Source organism: Pseudophryne corroboree, chromosome 6 (assembly GCF_028390025.1).
Source record: "Pseudophryne corroboree isolate aPseCor3 chromosome 6, aPseCor3.hap2, whole genome shotgun sequence".
NCBI classification, from domain to species: Eukaryota; Metazoa; Chordata; class Amphibia; order Anura; family Myobatrachidae; genus Pseudophryne; species Pseudophryne corroboree.
The window spans coordinates 823,073,579-823,095,321 of NC_086449.1; the positions used below are offsets into that span (position 1 = coordinate 823,073,579).

At 51.0% G+C, this 21,743-nt stretch overlaps 1 protein-coding gene and 1 pseudogene across 1 annotated transcript; one reads left to right on the plus strand and one right to left on the minus strand.

The window, feature by feature from the left end:
* Positions 1-3,204: 3,204 nt before the first annotated feature.
* Positions 3,205-21,527, minus strand: LOC134933772 (E3 ubiquitin/ISG15 ligase TRIM25-like). Its single transcript, XM_063929210.1, has 2 exons — positions 21,386-21,527; positions 3,205-6,010 (listed from the first exon to the last, which is right to left on the minus strand). The coding sequence occupies exon 2, from the start codon at positions 6,006-6,008 to the stop codon at positions 4,443-4,445; it is 1,566 nt and encodes a 521-aa protein (XP_063785280.1). The 5' UTR covers positions 6,009-6,010; positions 21,386-21,527; the 3' UTR covers positions 3,205-4,442.
* Positions 15,203-15,322, plus strand: LOC134937766 (5S ribosomal RNA; annotated as a pseudogene).
* Positions 21,528-21,743: the final 216 nt, after the last annotated feature.

The following is a 21,743-nucleotide window of genomic DNA, read 5'->3' on the forward strand; positions in this document are numbered from 1 at the left end:
CTGTTGGCCTATACATTGATGATCTGTCATCTGGAGACCATTACAGGGGGCAGGTTAGTAGGTCTGATGGCATGTGGGGAGGTCAGAGGGGCATCTAAGGAGGTCTGATTATACACTATACATAAACCCATATGGTGACTTCCTGCAGAGCCCCAGCACATGAGGCTGGCACCACACAGAGACCGTCTCCCGCTGACAGGACGCTACAGTCACATCCAGACATCTGTATATTGTAATAAACCTGAATTTCTACTCTCCTCCTAAATGATGCAATTTCTCCACTTTTACGTATTTGGGGAGACATGGGAGGTGAGAGTGTAGGGGGTGTACATGCCCACATGGCACTGGCCACACCCACACTGCACTGGTCACACCCACATGACACTAGTCACACCCACACTACACTGGTCACACCCATACATGACTAATTACACCAACATGGTACTGACCACACCCACACAGCACAGGTCACACCCACACTGCACTGGTCACACCCATACATGACTAGTTACACCCACACTGCACTGGTCACACCCATACATGAGTAGTTACACCAACATGGTACTGGCCACACCCACACAGCACAGGTCACACCCATATGGCACTGGTCACTCCCACACAGCACTGTCTCCACTCTGCTTCTCACAATGGAATATACTTTACTTACTAAGGTGGGAGTTTTTGTAGAAGTGGAGATGTTGCTCATAGCAACCAATCAGATTCCAGCTATTATCTTCTAATTTAGAACCAACTAAATAAATGTTAAGTGGAATCTTAACACTTCTAAAAACCTCCCACCTTAGTAAATATACCCCAGTGAATGGATGTGGTAGTACGATGACCACCAGTGACCTTAGTGAGGACAGTCCTGTAGGTTACACACCACAGCTGTGCATTATGGGAAAGGTGACGGCTATGGGTGAAGTTATTGGGGTCCTGACAGCTTATCTCCTGTGAGAGTATTGCGCATGATAGAGATACAATGGTAGCATTATATGTAAAGGAACAGGCCTAGCCTGGCCCGGAGCACTGGGCGCAGTACAGTAGTCTATGAGATCAGCCCTAGATGAAGACTGAGTATGTCCCCCTATGAGGTACTGTATTGGTGTCTTGTTGCCCCGGCATATGTCCTCATCCAGACACATGACTTCATTGTGAATGACTTAATGTCAGTCAGTGACTACTGGAAAGAACGCAGACTTCTGTATCACACACACCGCCATCCCCGAAGGGAGGAGCCTGTTACCTTATCCCATGCAGGAGACGAGGCGCTGATCCATAGCGTCCGCTGGTCGGGATCCTTTGCTGATCACTGGGAAGGACCAAGTTGTACTGCCCATACCTACCACTGTAAGGGTACAGGAGACATCAGCGTGGCCTCCCACATCCCCCCATGTAAGAGGGTAATCTCTCCGATACCTACCTGCCACCCAGGGCAATGTCAGAGATCCTGAATAGCGCTATGGGGAGAATATATATACATATATATATAGTGCATTATTCGGCTAACACAAGATGAGGAGCTGTGGGGTTTGCTTAGGCAGTAATGACTGTTACTATGTGTTACTTGTGAATACAAAACAATGGCCCTCATTCCGAGTTGTTCGCTCGCAAGCTTCTTTTAGCAGCTTTGCACACGCTAAGCCGCCGCCTACTGGGAGTAAATCTTAGCTTCTTTTAATTGCGAACGAAAGATTCGCAATATTGCGAAAAGACTTCTCTGTGCAGTTTCTGAGTAGCTCGAGACTTACTCAGCCAGTGCGATCAGTTCAGTGCTTGTCGTTCCTGGTTTGACGTCACAAACACACCCAGCGTTCGCCCAGACACTCCTCCGTTTCTCTAGCCACTCCCGCGTTTTTCCCAGAAACGGTAGCGTTTTTTCACACACACCCATAAAACGGCCAGCTTCCGCCCAGAAACACCCACTTCCTGTCAATCACATTACGATCACCAGAACGAAGAAAAAACCTCGTAATGCCGTGAGTAAAATTCCTAACTGCATAGCAAATTTACTTGGCGCAGTCGCACTGCGGACATTGCGCATGCGCAATAAGCGGAAAATCGATGCGATGCGAAGAAAATTACAGAGCGAACAACTCGAATGAGGGCCAATGCTCCACTGAATAACACTAAGATATAGGCACAGTGTCACTACAACAATTGTGTCCTGAGCCAATCCAGAAGCATTGTATAACATGGTGCTATGGTATGAGTGCATACCTCCCAACTGTCCCGATTTTCGCGGGACAGTCCCGTTTTTTGGAGACTGTCCCGCTTTCCCACCCGCGGGCCACAGTGTCTCGCGGTGGGGGGGCAGTTGGGAGGCTCTGTCTCTCGCTGCCCTGCTTAGCAGAGCAGCGGTGAATAGACGCTGTGCGCATGCGCACAGCATCTATTCACTGAGTCAGAGGGAGAGGGGGCACGCCAGCGGCTCACAAAGCGCTGGGCCATACTTACCGACATTATCTTTCTTCTCTCCGGGAGAAGCCCGGAGAGGAGACGCTGCAGTGACTTCGGGGGGCGGGGCCGGACTGTGACATCACTAAGCCCCGCCCCCTGCATCGGGAAATTCCGCGATTCGCGAGTCCGCGGGAAGGGGGCGGGGCTAAAATGATGCGGTTTACGTCACTTTTAACCCCTTCTCCACCCGACGGACCCGCGAATCGGGAGGTTATCTCTCCATCCTGCTCGCATCACTAGGGTGCGAGCAGGATGCGGGAGACCTGCCCACTCTTCCGGGGGTGCGGGGGGCTACCCCAAAAAACGGGAGCCTCCCGCAGCTACCGGGAGAGTAGGTAAGTATGCGCTGGGCATGCCCCATCAGTGATGAAAACGGGGGGGCAAATCCACGCCCCCTTTTCATAGGCCATGCCCCCTTTTCGGGGGCCACGCCCCCTTTTCGGGCGTGGCTTTGCGGAGGACCGCGATCACAAGCCACGCCCCCTTTTCATAGGCCATGCCCCCTTTTCGGGAGCGCGCGCGGCTTCGCCGCACGTGTGTCCCTCTTCAAGCCGAGTCAAAGTTGGGAGGTATGTTAGTGTATCGCGGCCAGTATTAGGGAGGGTGTAAGGAGAACTACAGAGACCAGCAGGAGGATACTCTGACAGGCAATAACACTTTATGCAATCTGTGGTTAGTAACACAGGGAAGAGATCATGGTAATACACCGTCTGTAACATATGTAGCGTGCAGACACACAATATATATAATAATGATCATTTTATTTATACAGCGCTCTCTCTCCAATAGGACTCAGGGTGCAGAACAGATAATAAAAGCATAATACACAGTCGAGTCACATCATCATGACCACCTCCTACATGTGACGTCGGCAGCGCGTAGCCCATGAAGTACGTCACGTGTCATGCGCTGGCCTGGTGGGTATATAAGGTGTGCGCTGGCTTGGTGGGTATATAAGATGTGTGCTGGCTTGGTGGGTATATAAGGTGTGCGCTGGCTTGGTGGGTATATAAGATGTGTGCTGGCTTGGTGGGTATATAAGGCGTGTGCTGGCTTGGTGGGTATATAAGGTGTGTGCTGGCTTGGTGGGTATATAAGATGTGTGCTGGCTTGGTGGGTATATAAGGTGTGCGCTGGCTTGGTGGGTATATAAGATGTGTGCTGGCTTGGTGGGTATATAAGGTGTGCGCTGGCTTGGTGGGTATATAAGATGTGTGCTGGCTTGGTGGGTATATAAGGCGTGTGCTGGCTTGGTGGGTATATAAGGTGTGTGCTGGCTTGGTGGGTGTATAAGGTGTGCGCTGGCTTGGTGGGTATATAAGATGTGTGCTGGCTTGGTGTGTATATAAGGTGTGCGCTGGCTTGGTGGGTATATAAGGTGTGTGCTGGCTTGGTGGGTATATAAGGGGGGCGATAAGTCGTCTGCACACATATCACTCAATACTGTCATGGGTAAAAGGGGCGATTTATCCGAGTTGCAGAACGGAATGATTATCGGCTTTCGGGCCACGAGGGGCAGTATCTCTAACACAGCGCAGTGTGTGACCAGTCCGCGTGCTGCTGCAGTGAAGATGTATCATGACTGGACAAATGGCACCATTGCGAATAACCGATGTGGAAACTGTGGAGCACCACGTGCCATTGATGTGAGAGGTGAACGTCGGCTACGAAGGTGCGTGAGAGCCGACCGAAACGCTACAGTGGAGCAAATCACCATCACAATGACCCTGGGGGCTACCAGACGTGTGTCTAACATGACAATTCAGCCGTCTAGCTGCTGTCCGCGCTGCACACGGCGGTTACTCTGGCTATTAGCTGGTGGTCATAATAATGTGACTCAACCGTGTGTATGCAATAAAATATACAATAAGAGAAGCCCCTTAGTGTCCTTGCCCATTAAAGGTCAAATTTTACAATAAAAATCATATTCCCCTCCCTGTGATGTTACCAGTCTCTGGTCAGAATTGTTTTAGTAATTTTTCTCAGCTCCTGACTCCCCCAGATATAGTTATACACCTGTCTGATACACATAACGCAGCATGGAGGGGCTCAGTGAAGGTGGCAGTGTAGGTGTGTAAGTGTCTGATGGGGTCACACAGAGAATAAAAGGACATCTGTCCTGCCTCATAATCCAGATACACCCTCATTCTGTCACAGGGGATATTGTCAGGTAACTGGATCTCTGTACTGTCATGTCTCACTGAGTACTGATTATTATACCGACGCAAACACCAGGACTTGTTATTCTCCCCAATGTATGACTGATCTCCTCTCCTGCCCATACTGGGATAACACATCCCCACCCTCCACCACTCTGATTTACTGACATCCACCTCCCAGTAATGTCGCCCTGAGGAGAATACCCTGGTGCTTATTACCTGAGCAAGCTGAAATCTCTCTGGTGTTACTGGGCGATTCTGGTTTATACGTGACCTGGATGCAGTTTTCCAGTCACCTGATAGATGTATATCATTACTAGCTGTGGTTACATTCAGTAACATGTCTGTAGCTTCCTGCACATAGACCCCTGTATTTATATCTCTAATTATGTCAGACAATGTGAGTAATGTCCCTGAGATGAGACCCACATCCAGATCTCCTGCACCACGGACCTGGATATCATGTGTCTCTGTTTCCTCAGTATCACACAAGTCCCCTGTATCTGGTTCCTGTAAGATAGTCACTGGATCAGACATGTTACACAGCTCTTCAATGTGACGCATCTTCCAGGACAGCTCGTCCTTCTTTATTTCCAACTGCTGGATCAGATCAGAGACTGAGAGTGAAACGCGCTGTTCCTGCCTGGAGATCTCACTCAGCACTCTCTTCTCCAGGTCTTCCAGCTGTCTCCTGATGTCTCTAAACAGGGCAGTAACTCTTTCTGTTATACCAGGTGCTTTTCCCTGATCTTCTCTTCTGCGCTCCTGCAGACTTTGGACTCTTTTCTCAGTCTCCTCTCTCTTTGTGTTCAGTTTCTGCAGAACATCTCTCAGCTTCTCCTTCTTCTTCTCAGAAGCCTCATGCAGTGACTCAACAAGGTATCCCCGATGTTCTCCAGCTGAACAGTACACACAGATACAGGCAGCATCCTCAGTGCAGTAATACTCCAGGACCTTCTTATGGACGGAGCATTTCCTGTTCCCCAGGGCAGTGGTGGGATCACATAAGACATGTTTTGCTGACTTGCTGTGTACTCTCAGGTGTTTATCACATAGAGAAGCCTCACACAGCAGACAGGATTTAGCAGCAGGTACAGGAGAGTCCACACAGTAAGTGCAGAAGATCCCAGTCTCCTCCTGATCTGGCCAAGTAGATAGAAAACTCCCCACTATGTTACACAGAGGAATGTTCTGTATCAGTGCAGGACGCTCCTGACACTCTGCTCTGCAGTAAGGACAGGTATAAGCTCCAGACGCCTCCTGTGTATCCAGCACACGATCAATACAGACCCGGCAGAAGTTGTGGCCACATCTCAGGGTTACAGGATCTGTATAAATGCTCAGGCAGATGGAACAGTCCAGCTCCCGTCTCAGATCAGCAGACGCCATCGCTGCAGCAGGAGAGAGAAATGAAAGTGAAAGTATCTGACACTCAGATACCAGTGAGGTCACATTCTGTACACAGGGTGAGGCTGAGCTGTCACTCAGATTATAGCTACAGGCTCAGTTACACTAAGGGACACATTTAATACATAAAGGGGAGAATTTAATTGCCAGCGAAGGGTGTGAATTGCCATTAAACACCAGCAAGAGCACCCCATCTCGCACCCTTCGCCTGGCTGGCTGAATGCCAGATTCCTTATGGGGGAGTGAACACTTTTGTGCGAGACCAGGCTGCTGTACAGTGTGGCTATTGTTGTGCTGATTCGACTGGGCAAAGGGATTCGGTGGCAACTGAATTCCCCCCAAAGGGACATCACAAAAAAAAAAATAGTTTCTGATATAATAAAGGATTTACAACATGGACGCAGCTATGATGTTTGTCTGGGCTACACCAGATGCTTCTGCTACTGTTGCCGACATAAACACATCTCGCTATGGTGGAGAATACACTATTTATGCATGATCTTTATTCTTATTTTTTTACAGTAATTTCTGCCAATTTTGCGGCCAACTCTGCATTAGCCCCATAGCTACGCAGCATCGTATTAGGCAACATGTGTCACTGAGACTTGTAGTGCCACAGCAGTAACAAAGACTCAGGTTGGCTAATACAATAATGCATGATTATTCATATGAAGGTGCTGCAATGGTGCCAATTGATGCCAGCACTCCCCAGACCATTGGTGGGAATGAAAGGGGACTTGCAGGCAGGGCCGGCGGTACCACTAGGCAGCTTTAGGAAGCTGCCTATGGGCAGCGACCACTGGAGGGCGGCACCGCATGCTTTCTTTATCACAGCCAAGCTCCTCCTATTCTTTTAGAAATGAGGAGCAGCCAGGGATGTCGTGGGCACCAGTGACGTGCGGTGAGTTCAATGGCTGGGGAGGCACTAGCTTCTCCAGTACATCCCCATCAGCCTGTGTGTAGCCCCTCCGGCGGGAGACTGCAGCAGGCATTGACGCTGCTGAAGCTGCTACCTGAAAGGAGGAGGAGAGCGCTAGCCTCCGCTGCACAATGCACTCCCAGCCATAGGCGTGTGCAGCTAAATATATTACGGGGTGCACCGCAGGAAGGGTGTATCTAGCACCACCCAGGGACGTGTCTATCACTATTTTACATTCTCAGTAAAATCACATGGCTTAATCTAATTTCTCCCTAGTTCCTAGTAATAAAGTAGATATAATACACCGAGAGAAATTAAATGAAACATAATGGTGCAACCACCGGCCAGTACTGACTGTCCACTACGAATAACCCCGAGTTATAGCTGCTGCTGCACCCTATCGCTGCTTACACTTCCAGAACTTATCCCTAACCCAGTGGTGGAATTAGAGAGTGGTGGGTCTAAGTGCATATGCATTCCCCCCCTCCCACACACACCCCACCCCTTGCACCCCCAGCACCATCAACCTGATTTTGAGCTGGCCACTCTGAAAACTAAAGGATATTTAGGGAGCCAAACATTTGAGTTTTATTATAACACAAGTAAAGATTAAAATTTACACATGTGCTATCGGAGCCACATTTGCCTCTTCCTATACCATCAGACCCCTCCTCTGCAGGACACCAGCATTTGTCACACATGTCCCCATGCTCACCAGCTACTGACAGTAGTGCCCCTTGTTCGCATTATGCCACACGGTAGGAGCCAAAATTTACATTACGCCATATGGTATGAGCCAAAAATCACATTACGCCACACGGTATGAGCCAAAATTCACATTATGCCACATGGTATGAGGTTCACCAACACCTGGCCACTGCTGCTCAATCCACTTCACGGCTGCAGGCCAGCTGATGATGCTGAAAATGAAGACCACAGATCCACGCCGGGTCCTGACTGTTACTGCCGGCTACAGTCCACCACTGAGCTCAATCATAGCTACATGGGGGAGGGCTGTCAGCAGCAGCCTTGTCCATGCAGCTGCAAAAAAATAAAAAAATAAAGAAAAATCAACTGAACGACCTGGGGACACATACCTAAGTGCACCCCCCCTCCCCTCCGCCGAATCTGCCACTGTCTCCAGTACACACAGCATACTGTAGATTATATTATGCACAGTCCCCCCATAACGCACCCATACTATCGGTATATTACATTTTACACAGCCCCCCTTACCATAGCACACGTTTGTTTACATTATTCACCGCCTCCCCCTCCGCATTGCACACCCATACTATATTTCATTAAACACAGCCCCTCTCCCCATAGCACACACATACTACATTACATTATAGACAGCCTCCCCACCCCATAGCACATCCATGGTATATTATAATATATACAGCCCCCCTCCCCATAGCACACCCACACCCATAGTATATTATATTGTACACAAGCCCCCCTCCCACATAGCACACCCATGCAACATTATGCACAGCCTCCCTCCCCCATAGCACACCCATAGTATATTACATTGTACACAAGCACCCCCTCCCCCATAGCACACCCATGCTAAAGTACATTATACACAGCCCCCCCAAAAAAGCACATTATAATATATACAGCCCTCCCCACATCCATAATATATTGTATAGTACAGAAGCCCCTCCCCCATAGGACACCCATGCTACATTATACACAGCATCCCCCTCCCTCCTCCATATTACCCCCCAGTAACCACAGCCCCTACCTGGCTTTTTAGTGTAGTCCTGTGAATAGCAGAAGCCAGCCCGGGACAGAGACAGCCAGGAAGTGTATGCAGCCGAGGAGCAGGAAGACCGGGGAGGGCTGACACACGCAGCCCACTCTAAGCCTGGTGGGAGGAGCTGGCCAGACACTGTTAAGCAGAGCTCGCTGACTGCCAGGTCCTCTGCTTCACTGTACAGGCGGCTCAGCATGGACTCAATCGGCACACAGGAGGAGAGAGGAGTCGGGGGAATGAAGAGAGGTGAGCCTTGTTTTGCTGCCTCCTAAGGGTGATTGGACAGCGGATGCAGCACTGGATCTGCTGTCCAATCACATGTGCCTCGCTGGCCGAGGAAGCCCGTCCCTGTTAACGAGGCACATGTAGAAGTGCTGCTTTGACAGCTTTTTTCAATGGGCATTTACTGCCCAGTGCTTATCCCCGCCCCCCTTTCTATCCCCGTTACCGTTGTCAGTGGGAGGCACTTGCTATCAGTGCCTCCCAAACTGCTTTAACGCCTTAAAATGATTAGAATAATGTAAAGAAGATACTTATGACACAGAATATGTGTCATAAGTATCTTCTTTGTATTACTGTAATCATTAATGACAGGGGAGGCACTGCCTCCCCTGACTGCACGTCCCTGGTGGGCACCCACCAAGTCTGTCTGTGTTCAATGTGAGTGACTGTGAGTCCTGTTTCTGCAACTAGGGGCAACTAAAATGGTGCATGGCCTACATCACAAAACATACCCAGAAAGACTAAGAAATCTCAATATGTATAGTTTGGAGCAGAGAAGAGAAAGGGGGGACATGATAGAAACTTTCAAATATATGAAGGGTTTTAACAAAGTCCAGGAGGGAAACATTCTCCAAATGAAGAGAAGCAATAGGACACGAGGACATGCACTGAGACTGGAGGGGGGGAGGTTCAGGGGAAATTTGCGGAAAAATTATTTCACAGAAAGGGTAGTGGACAAGTGGAATAGCCTCCCATCAGAGGTGGTAGAGGCTAAGACAGTAGAGCAATTTAAACATGCATGGGATAGACATAAGGATATCCTTACAAAGAAATAAGGAACAAATAAGGTTAGTGATAAAAAAAAAATAATATATAAAAAAAAAAAAGGGGCAGACTAGATGGGCCAAGTGGTTCTTATCTGCCGACAAATTCTATGTTTCTATGTTTCTATGCAATCCTGCTGCCCCCCACCTCCGCGATAGCAACACCCGGCATAGATATGTTCAGGCTGCTGCCGCGGCTCGCATGTGCTCCCCAGTCCCACATATTACGAGCTGGCACTGCAGCTCCCACCGCAATTGGCTCCCGCATGATGCCCACTCCGGCACCCCATCCCCCCTGCGATTGGGCTCCCGAATCAGTTACCTCCTCGGCTGCCACATCTTATTACCCGTTCGCTCCCCCCCTGCGCAATTATGCTCCCACTTCCAAATGTTACCTGCTGCCTCCCCGAGTACCCCCCACCCCCCTGCATGTTGACACCAGTCCCCCCCCCCCCACAATTGGGCTTCCGCATCTTACCCGCTGCCTCCCCCCCTCCTTCAACTTGTTATCCACTCCCCCCCCCCCCACTCGTTTCATCTCCTGCATGACAGGAGCACCTAGGGTCATGAGAGTACTAGGAGGTTCAATAGAGCAGGCGAATGGTGCACCATCCCATTAGGGCACAGTTTGCCAGCCGCCGCTGTTACCGATGACAGCAGCTGACAGCTAACCGTCAGCTGCACCTGGGTGGGGGTCTGGTGCCACTGCCGTCGCTGTCAGCGTGTCACTGGCCGCCCCCTGTGATCCGCTGGCCTACAGTGAGCCCCGCGCCGACTCGCCGCTGCTTCAGTGCTATTCTGTCTGCAGTGTCACCCTTCCCAAGTCCCGGGTTGCAAATGTACCAGCCTGACGTCCTCTGTAGCAGGTTGACGTGGTCTCAATGTCCCGCCTTCACCACAGCCTGCCTGGGAGTCCCTGCGTCTGCTTCTTCTGTGGTGAGTACTCCGTGAGACCTCTCAACTCTCTCTCTATTTACTGTGTGTGTGTGTGTGTGTGCGTGTGTGTGTGTGTGTGTGTGTGTGAGTGGCGGAACTGTGGGAGGCAGTGGAGTCGGCTGCCGCCGGGCTCTTGACCTCAAGGGGGCACATCTCCTCCACTGTCTCCCGCTGCCTGACTATCCGTTCGCTGCTGCTTTTTTTTTATCACGGAGGGGCTGTGTCAGTGACACGGAAGCTGCCTCCTGTATATAGAGAGAGCTGGCACTGGCTGCAGCTAGGGGGAGCTCCAGAGCGCAGCTCCTCCCGGGCCCTTCCAGTTAAGCAAGCCAGCTGAAGCTCTCTGATCCTCCGTCAGGCTGATAGCCAAAGGTAGGCACTGGCAGCACTTGCCTCAAGCTGCAAGGTGTGTGTGTGTGTGTGTGTGTGTGTGTGTGTGTGTGTGTGTGTGTGTGTGTGTGTGTTGGTTGTAATTGGGGGGTGCTGTGGGGCTTTAATAAATGTTGTAAGCACTGTGTTTTGTGTGTGCATGCTTTTAAGTGAGGTGTGTGGGTGGGTAAGTGAGAGACATGTGTGTGAGAGGCATGTATGTATGTAAGTGAGAGGCATGTGTGTGAGAGGCATGTGTGTGTGTGTAAGTGAGAGGCATGTGTGTGAGAGGCATGTGTGTGAGAGGTGTGTGTGTAAGTGAGAGGCATATGTGTGAGAGGCATGTGTGTGTGTGTGTGTGTGTGTGTGCGCAAGTGAGAGGCATGTGTGTGTGTAAGAGGCATGTGTGTGAGAGGCATGTGTGTAAGTGAGAGGCATGTGTGTGAGAGGCATGTGTGTGAGAGGCATGTGTGTGTGTGTGTGTGTGTGTGTGTGTGTAAGTGAGAGGCATGTGTGTGAGAGGCGTGTGTGTAAGTGAGAGGCATGTATATGTGTAAGTGAGAGGCATGTGTGTGAGAGGCAAGGATTAAAGGAGGCATTTGAGCATTTCTACAGGACTATGTACAGAGCACACACCTGGTCTGGGTACACGCTACCTTACAAATATATGGAGGGGTGTCCATTTCTGAGTGTGTGTGTGTGTGTGTGTGTGTGTGTGTAAGTGAGAGGCATGTGTGTGTAAGTGAGAGGCGTGTGTGTGTAAGTGAGAGGCGTGTGTGTATGTGTCTAAGTGAGAGGCATGTGTGTGTGTTTAAGTGAAAGCAGCGTGTGTGTTTTTAAGTGAAGGAGGCATCTGTGTGTGTGAGTGAAAGGCATGTGTGAGAGGCATGTGTGTGTTTTTAAGTGAAAGAGGCATGTGTGTGTTAAAGTGAAAGCGGCGTGTGTGTGTGTTTAAGTGAAAGAGGCGTGTGTGTATGTTTAAGTGAAATAGGCGTGTGTGTTTTTTATATATATCGGCAGACCACTGCGCCAAAGCAGCTCCGTCGAGACCCGCTGGCGGGTGAGGAAGCACTGTAGGTGTACTATAAAGGTATTCTGATGTCTATTTTATTTTAATGACTGACTTGGAGTGCGTCCACTTTGTATGTGTATCTATATTACTATTGGGAAAAGTACCTAAGCACGCTACTACTGTTCACCCTGAGTGCCGGATAGTTACATATGGTATGTGTGTGTATATGTAGCGGGGCACCAACATTTATCATGCCTCCGGGCGACTGGGACGAACTTACGCCACTGGTGTGTGTATATATAGTACATATACATATATATATATATATATATATATATATACTTATATATATACTTAAGGGCAACACACAGGTTTTTCATGGGGGGGATCCTTACGCACGCGCACAGCAGGGAAGGGGTGTGTGTGTATGTATGTATATGTGCTACAGTATGTGTTAGGGGACATGTTGTGATGCGATTTATCATCAACATCTCATTGGAGTGCCAGCCACTGTCTTTGCTGAAAAAAATAATGAAAAAAATATATAGTTCCAAGGTTACCTTGTAATCTGTCTACTGCGTTTATTACGCAGAGTGCCGCACCTTTGGTGTGTGTGTGTATATATATATATATATATATATATACACACACATATACACAGATTCGGCGCATCCATTAGGCAGCTTTAAGCAGCGGTCCCTGAGGGGGCGGACCCACTCTCCCCTCCCAATGGCTGTGAAACTTGTAGGAAGCCAACTTTACATCTGGGGGGCTGGACAGTTGGTATTGGGTGTGTGTGTGGGGGGGTGGAGAAGGGGGAGGGGGCAGTAAGCAGATGGTTTGCCAGGGCCGAAACTATGATTTTCGGCACCCGGGGCAAGGCAGTAATTTAGCGCCCCTTCTTCCTCCACCACCACCACCACCACCACCGCACACGCACACAAAAAATAGTAATAATAAAAAAACAATAAATTATATACCTGTGTGTGTGTATATATATATATATATATTTATGACATGGTGAAGAAGGACTTGTGTGAAACTGAACAGAAATCGGCTGAAGGAAGAAACCTGGGGAACCGTGAATGCGAAGCATTGAAAAAACTGCAGAAAAATTACAATATAGTCATAAAACAAGCTGACAAAGGGGGGGGGATTGGTTATTATGGACCATGACCTCTATACTAAAGAGGCACTAAGACTGTTGGGAGATACTAACTCCTACATACCACTACAGGGTGACCCAAAGGAACCTTTTGTGGAAGAGTTAAGGAATAAACTCCTGCATGGCCTTCGAAAGAATGTGATAACTAAGGAAGAATACCAGTATCTCATGCGATCCAATCCGATTACCCCCATTTTTTACTTTCTACCGAAAATCCACAAATCCATGACCAACCCGCCGGGCAGACCAATAGTGGCGGGCATAGGTTCACTGACTTCCAATCTATCAGAATATGTGGATATCTTTTTGAAAAAATACGTAACAGCATTGCCATCATATCTGAAGGACACGACATCGATACTTAACATACTCAGAACAGTGGAATGGAAGGACACGTATTTATGGGCGACAGTGGATGTCCAATCCTTGTACACATGCATCGAACACTCTAAGGGCATAGCTGCATGCAGGGAATACTTGGACAACGATCCAGACTTAACCCCTATCCACCGAGATTTTATTTGTGATCTTATGCTTTTTATGCTCAGCCGGAATTATTTTAAGTTTCTTAACCAGTTTTATTTACAACGCTGCGGCACAGCTATGGGGACTATTTTTGCCCCGAGCTTTGCTAATTTGTTCATGGGATGTTGGGAGGAAACACATGTCTACAACTCTAGTGCTTTTAAGGAGAATGTGATACTGTACAAGCGATACATCGATTACATTTTAATCATTTGGAACGGCTCTGCAGAATCTTTTAATGAATTTTTAAGTACGATGGGAAACAACGATCTCAACCTGACCTTCACCTCGAAACTCGATGATAAATCAGTTGAATATCTGGACTTGATTCTAACCGGTGAAAATGGAGGGATCACCACCAAGAACTTCATCAAAGAGGTGGATATGAATAGCTATTTGCACTACCAGAGCAACCACCTCCGGAAGTGGAAGGACAACATACCGGCATCACAGTTTTCAAGGATAAAAAGGAACTGCACGAAATCCAAGGACTGTGATGACCAACTAGAGATCTACAGCAAAAGGTTCATGGACAAAGAATACCCGGGGCCCATTCTGGAGGAAGCCCTAGCAAAAACAAGGAGAGTGGACAGAGAGGACCTCCTGAAGTATAAACCAAGGGACACCAGTAAGAATTCAGTTGCCTTCATCACCACCTATAGCCAACATGAGAAGACCATCAGGAACTCGCTTAGGAACCACTGGAATATCCTCCTCATGGACCCAGTACTTAAGGACATCCTACCGCCCGAACCAGTCCTTATTTTTAAAAAATCCAGAAACCTGAAGGACCATCTTGCACCAAGTCTTTTGAAGGAGAACCAGACCAGGAACACCCTGATGCCTAAATGTGTGGGGTCCTTTAAGTGTGGGAAATGTAACGTATGTAAATACTTGCATCCAAATCGGAAAACTTTCAGTGACACGGATGACAAGAAGCAGCATACCATAAAAGACTTCATGAACTGTAACACCATGTCCGTGATCTACCTACTTGAATGCCCTTGCAAAAAGAAATACGTAGGGAAGACCAAAAGATCATTAAAAACGAGGATCCAGGAACACGTAAGAAACATTAAGAACAAGGTGGAGAGCCACACTGTTTCAAGACATTTTACGGCACGACACAACTCCAATCCTGAGGATCTTACGTTCAAGGCCATTGAACATGTGTGTCTGGGAGAGAGAGGAGGTGACCTTGCGAACAAACTCTCGAGAAGGGAGATGTATTGGATATTCCAGCTACAGACCCTGCAACCAATGGGTCTGAACGAGGGATATGAGATTGCACCCTTCCTATAAGGTGCCGTATCCACTCATATCTTTCATTTCATAACTTATCCTTGTCCTTGTTTATGTTTGTGAGGTTCCCATGCACAATACAATAAAACTTTGTTTCAAGTATCGTGCGATCGTGTACTGGTGTTACGACGTCTACTTTCGCATACAGTCAAACCACACTGGCACGCCCAATCTCGTCCGATCTTGGAAGCTAAGCAGTGTTTTGGGCCCGACCAGTACCAGAGAGGGGGACTGTCTGGGAAGATCGGGTACTGTAAGGACTGACAAATGACGTCAAGCCAATCAGTGACCGGTCTGTTGATACACACTAGGTCCACAATATTCACATGTCACTTTAATAATAATTTTAATAGATTAAAAACTATATATGGAGGATACACTCTATTTATACCTCCCTTATTTAACATTTATAAATATATTTATGTATATTATCTTATATTATCTTATTCTGCACCTGGTTCCTTCTCCACACTAAATTATAATCTCCTAAATTATAATCTCCTTACTGCACCTGGGCCAATTTTCCACACTAAATAATCTCCTCACTTTTAGCTTCAGCATGTCACTAAACACTGAATTCACTAATGTCATGGACAAATATTGCAGAATGTGTGCACTTCTTATTCAGTAATGGGCCATTTAGCTATCCCCACCTCCGCATGCAATAATTCCCAGCTTCTGTGAAAGACCATTACACAGACTTCACCATGTTTCTCTGTTTGTTTTATTTACATGGGATCGTTACCATGGATACCGCAAAGTCATATTGGTTTTGAGTCTCCTCAGACTCCGGAAAGATGGCCGCCGCAATTCCTGTATTTCTTATGGAGTTTCGCCCCAACAAAATGGCCGCTACAGTACCTGATATGATGGACACACAGCTCACTGAGACCAGATCTATGTCTGCTGCTATCCTGAGCAGACCCGCGGGCACATGCGCAGTGAATCGGGGAGCGCCGCCGGCGCATGCGCACAAGAAAACCGGAAGTGGGGCGGAAGTACCGGAGTCACGTGACGCGCTACCTCCGTCACCGGAAGTGTGGCGGAAGTGCCGCAATTTACTATCTCCCAGCATTTATGAACAGTTTAAATATGATTACAATACTTTGAACACTCGTTTTTCACTAAGAACATGTTACTGTGACCCCTATTACCTTGGGCCATGTTTGGATTAAGTGTCCTGTTTGTTTTTATGTTAAATACTTTTAATTGATCACATGATGTATTATGACATCACATACCCAGAGCAAGTATTGCTAGGGCTATAAATAGGCATGTAATCTCACTCTGTCCCTACCCCTTGAAGAAGTCTGGTGTGAGGAAACGCGTTGGGTGCCCTGCAGTGACCCCCCTTGCCTATTTTAAAAGCTAAGTCCTTACCTTTTACCTTTTTATCTGATCTTGGATTTTTATTATCATTTTTATTCTTTTGGGAAAATTTTTTATGTATCTTATATTTTTTATGTGCTAATAAAACAGTTTGTTCAATGTTATATTCTTTGGCTTATAAATCTTAAATTTTAGTATTAGTATTTGCACTTTCACACAACAGAAGTCGCCGGTACCCTTATCCCCCCACTATATACTTATCTGGCAGCACTGTACTAGTGTTGCAATCTTAACGGGTGGCAGACACCTTTGATAATGATTTTGTGTTTTAACTATCTTTTAATAGTTTTTATTACTGAGAGCATACCCCACAAGTGGCGCTGTATCATCTTTTGCAACATATATATATATATATATATATATATATATACATATACAAGGTGATTCATCGCGCCCTACGGGCGCTCTTCACACCGTCGTAAGGGGCTACTTCCCCGTAACCCCTACATTTAGGTGAAGGTGTAGAATAGTAGTTGACAAATTTATTGTGGTGGAATGTGGCTTTTGGTGTTGGTTAAATATTGCATGGCAAAAGGGAATGTGATGGTGAATGTGGATGTTGTGAGTGTTGGAGGGTTGGCAGGGGCGTTATGGAACTGTAGAAGGGGTAACGGATGTGGGGGGGGGGGTGAGGGAGGAACGTGTGGTGTGTAGGTGGGTTGAGAGGGTGTTTTGGGTTTGGCAGGGTATGCATAAGTGGTTAGGGGGTGTTGTGAGTGTGGTGGGGTGGTTAGGTGGGTTAGGGTTTGAGGATGTATGTGATAGGGAGAGTGGGGGTTGTGTTAGGAGTGTTGATGGTGGTGAAGGTAAGGTGTTTGGTGTGGTGGTGTGTGTGAGTGTGAGTAGGTAAGGGGTGTGGGTTGGTAGGATGCTAGGGAGGGTGAATGACCGTGTACGGGCTTAACCGTGGATGGTGGCTGGTGACTGTGTATACAGGGAGCAAGGGGTAAGGGATGGTGTAGGTGCTAGGAGGAATTGTATGTGTTGGATTTGTGTTTGTGGGGTACAGGTGGACAGGGGTAGGGTGTTGGAAGGTGGGTTGGGTGGGGGGTGGATGCGGAGGATGGTTGTATGGGAAAGTGGGGTGGGGGTGATGGTGTAGAGGGGCTGAAGACAATGTGGTATGTACATGATGTGAGTGGTGGGTGGTTATCATTGGAGGGCATGGCAATAAGGGAGGGTGAAGGAAAAGTGTGTGTGAGGGAGGAAGGGTTTGCGGACAGGTAGGTTGAGAGGGGGTGCAGGGTGTGTGTATGGCATGTGCAAGGGGGACTTGATGGGGGTGTAGGGTGTGGGTGGGGGTGTATGAGGCGTAAGGGTAGGTTGAATGTTTGGATGTAATAGGTGTAGGGTGGCTTTGGTCTGCATTGTGAAGGGGGGTGAAGGGACGGTGGTTGGTGGAGTGTGTTGTGAGAAGGGGTACATGGATTAGGCTGTCTGTCCGTAATAAGCTGTGGTTGTTGGCTGACCAGAGTAATGGTGGATGGTGGATGTGGTCCGTTAACTGTATACTTAGGCGTAGGGGTGAGGGTTGGGGGAGGGGGACTGAGGTGCTGCACTTGGTGGAGTTGTGGGTGTGTGGTTAAGGGGTTGGGTGTGCAAAGGTGCCATGGCGGAGGGATGTTTGGATAGGGTGATGTGTTTAGGGTGGTGTGTTGTGTGGTGTGTGCATGGGAGGGTGGGTGGTGATTAGGCTAGGGGGATGTGGAAGGGTGTGTTGAGGTGCAAGGTAAGATGGATTTATGGAAGGGGTTGTGTTAGGTATTGTGCGTGGGTGTTAGATGGATGTGTTTGTGAGGTGTGGTGGTTGAATACAGTGGGGGTGTTTGTAGTGTGTTGAGGTTGTGGGTGGGGGAGGTTTGTGTTCAGAGGTGTGCTTTGGCAGATGGTGAAGGTTGTGCTGTGGTGCAGGGGGTGGTGGATGGGTTTTGTAGTTGTGGAGGCTGTGTGGGAGATATGGGGTTATTGGGGTTGTGGGCTGGCCGTGTGGCGTGCGTGGGGGTGTTGGAGAGGTGGTTGTGGGGGTGTTAGAGAATAATCCAGGTGGTTGGGTATGGTGTTTAGGTGTTGCTGGTGTAAGTAGCGAATGACTGGCGTTACGATATGGCGGTAGTGTTGTGGGGGTCACAGGTGTTTTAATGGTTTGACAGAATTAGTTGGTTGCAGAGGGAGGGAGGTGTGTGTGGGTTTGGGTGGTGTTGGGGTGGTTTTTGTGGGTTTTGAAGGGAAGGAGTGTGGTGGAGTATTAAGGGGTGCGTAGTTAGGTGTGTGGTGTTCTGTGATGTATGGAGCTGTGGCAAGTGTGTGGAGTGGGTTTGCTGGCTGTATATGTTGTTGCGTAGTGGTGAGGGGTGCTGGAGGTGGGAGCTGGGAAGGGGGGTTTGCGGAGGCAGGGTGTGGTGGGTGCGGGTGTATTGCGGCTCCCATCCCCCGCTTCATGTGAGAGGCTGGAGGTGTGAGCTGGGGAGGAGGGGGAAGGGGTGGCGGGGGCAGGCAGCGTTGGTGCGGGGGTATTGCGGCTCCCATCCCCCGCTTCATGCGAGAGGCTGGAGGTGGGAGCTAGGGAGGGGGGGGTGGTGGGGGCAGGCAGCGTTGGTGGTGGGGGCAGGCAGCGTTGGTGCGGGGTGCGGGTGTCTTGTGGCTCCCGTCCAGCGCTTCATGTGCGAGGCTGGAGGTGGGAGCTGGGGAGGGGGGGTGGCGGGGGCAGGCAGCGTTGGTGCGGGTGTATTGAGGGTCCCGTCCCCCGCTTCATGTGAGAGGCTGGAGGTGTGAGCTGGGGAGGAGGGGGAAGGGGTGGCGGGGGCAGGCAGCGTTGGTGCGGGTGTATTGCGGCTCCCATCCCCCGCTTCATGTGAGAGGCTGGAGGTGGGAGCTAGGGAGGGGGGGGGGGGGTGGGGGCAGGCAGCGTTGGTGCGGGTGTATTGCGGCTCCCATCCCCCGCTTCATGTGAGAGGCTGGAGGTGTGAGCTGGGGAGGAGGGGGAAGGGGGGGTGGGGGCAGGCAGCGTTGGTGCGGGTGTATTGCGGCTCCCATCCCCCGCTTCATGTGAGAGGCTGGAGGTGGGAGCTAGGGAGGGGGGGGGGGGGGTGGGGGCAGGCAGCGTTGGTGCGGGTGTATTGCGGCTCCCATCCCCCGCTTCATGTGAGAGGCTGGAGGTGGGAGCTGGGGAGGGGGGGTGGCGGGGGCAGGCAGCGTTGGTGCGGGTGTATTGCGGCTCCCATCCCCCGCTTCATGTGAGAGGCTGGAGGTGTGAGCTGGGGAGGAGGGGGAAGGGGTGGCGGGGGCAGGCAGCGTTGGTGCGGGTGTATTGCGGCTCCCATCCCCCGCTTCATGTGAGAGGCTGGAGGTGGGAGCTAGGGAGGGGGGGGGGGGGGTGGGGGCAGGCAGCGTTGGTGCGGGTGTATTGCGGCTCCCATCCCCCGCTTCATGTGAGAGGCTGGAGGTGTGAGCTGGGGAGGAGGGGGAAGGGGGGGTGGGGGCAGGCAGCGTTGGTGCGGGGGTATTGCGGCTCCCATCCCCCGCTTCATGCGAGAGGCTGGAGGTGGGAGCTAGGGAGGGGGGGGGGGGGGGTGGGGGCAGGTAGCATTGGTGCGGGGTGCGGGTGTATTGCGGGTCCTGTCCCCCGCTTCATATGAGAGGCTGGAGGTGGGAGCTGAGGAGGGAGGGGGGGGTGGCGGGGTCAGGCAGCATTGGTGCGAGTGTATTGCGGCTCCCGTCCCCCGCTTCATATGAGAGGTGGGAGTTGGGGAGGGGGGGGTGGTGGGGGCAGGCAGCGTTGGTGCGGGGGCAGGCAGCATTGGTGCGGGGTGCGGGTGTCTTGTGGCTCCCGTCCAGCGCTTCATGTGCGAGGCTGGAGGTGGGAGCTGGGGAGGGGGGGTGGCGGGGGCAGGCAGCGTTGGTGCGGGTGTATTGAGGGTCCCGTCCCCCGCTTCATGTGAGAGGCTGGAGGTGTGAGCTGGGGAGGAGGGGGAAGGGGTGGCGGGGGCAGGCAGCGTTGGTGCGGGTGTATTGCGGCTCCCATCCCCCGCTTCATGTGAGAGGCTGGAGGTGGGAGCTAGGGAGGGGGGGGGGGGGTGGGGGCAGGCAGCGTTGGTGCGGGTGTATTGCGGCTCCCATCCCCCGCTTCATGTGAGAGGCTGGAGGTGTGAGCTGGGGAGGAGGGGGAAGGGGGGGTGGGGGCAGGCAGCGTTGGTGCGGGGGTATTGCGGCTCCCATCCCCCGCTTCATGCGAGAGGCTGGAGGTGGGAGCTAGGGAGGGGGGGGGGGGGGGTGGGGGCAGGTAGCATTGGTGCGGGGTGCGGGTGTATTGCGGGTCCTGTCCCCCGCTTCATATGAGAGGCTGGAGGTGGGAGCTGAGGAGGGAGGGGGGGTGGCGGGGTCAGGCAGCATTGGTGCGAGTGTATTGCGGCTCCCGTCCCCCGCTTCATATGAGAGGTGGGAGTTGGGGAGGGGGGGGTGGCGGGGGCAGGCAGCGTTGGTGCGGGGGCAGGCAGCATTGGTGCGGGGTGCGGGTGTATTGCGGGTCCCATCCCCCGCTTCATGTGAGAGGCTGTAGGTGGGAGCTGGGGAGGGGGGTAGGTGGGGGCAGGCAGCGTTGGTGCAGGGTGCGTGTGTATTGCGGCTTCCGTCGACCCCCCCCCGCTTCATATGAGAGGCTGGAGGTGGGAGCTGGGGAGGGGGGGGGGGTGGCGGAGGCAGGCAGTGTTGGTGCGGGTGTATTGCGGGTCCCGTCCCCCGCTCCATGTGAGAAGCTGTAGGTGGGAGCTGGGGAGGGGGGGGGTGGCGGGGTCAGGCAGCGTTGGTGCGGGTTTATTGCGGCTCCCGTCCCCCGCTTCATATGAGAGGCTGTGTAAGAGACCTGGCGGGTATTGGGCGTGACGCTGCTAGTGCGCGCGAGTACAGTTACTCACCTCGCGCCCGCCGCTGACTCTTACCTTCGGATCAGTGATGATCCCAGATCTCTCGCTCTCCGTCGGCTGCTCTTCCGTCTTCGGGTCAGTGGCGATCCCGGATCTCTCGCTCTCCGTCGGCTGCCCTTCCGTCTGAAAGAGAAGGGCAACTGCGCTAAGTCTCTGGAAAGGGACTGGGGGGGGGGGGAAGGGGGGAAGTCAATCGGGCAGACGCTCGCAGAACTAAAAGATGGTCATCATTGGCACTTGTGGCCTCAGACTGGTTACACCCGCGTGCGTGGCACGGTGGTTGCGACCTGGATGGAAACGCCCTACGAACAAGGGGGGGAAGGGGGAGGGGTCACGTACGGTACACCAAACAGACTCAAACAAGCTATCCTCA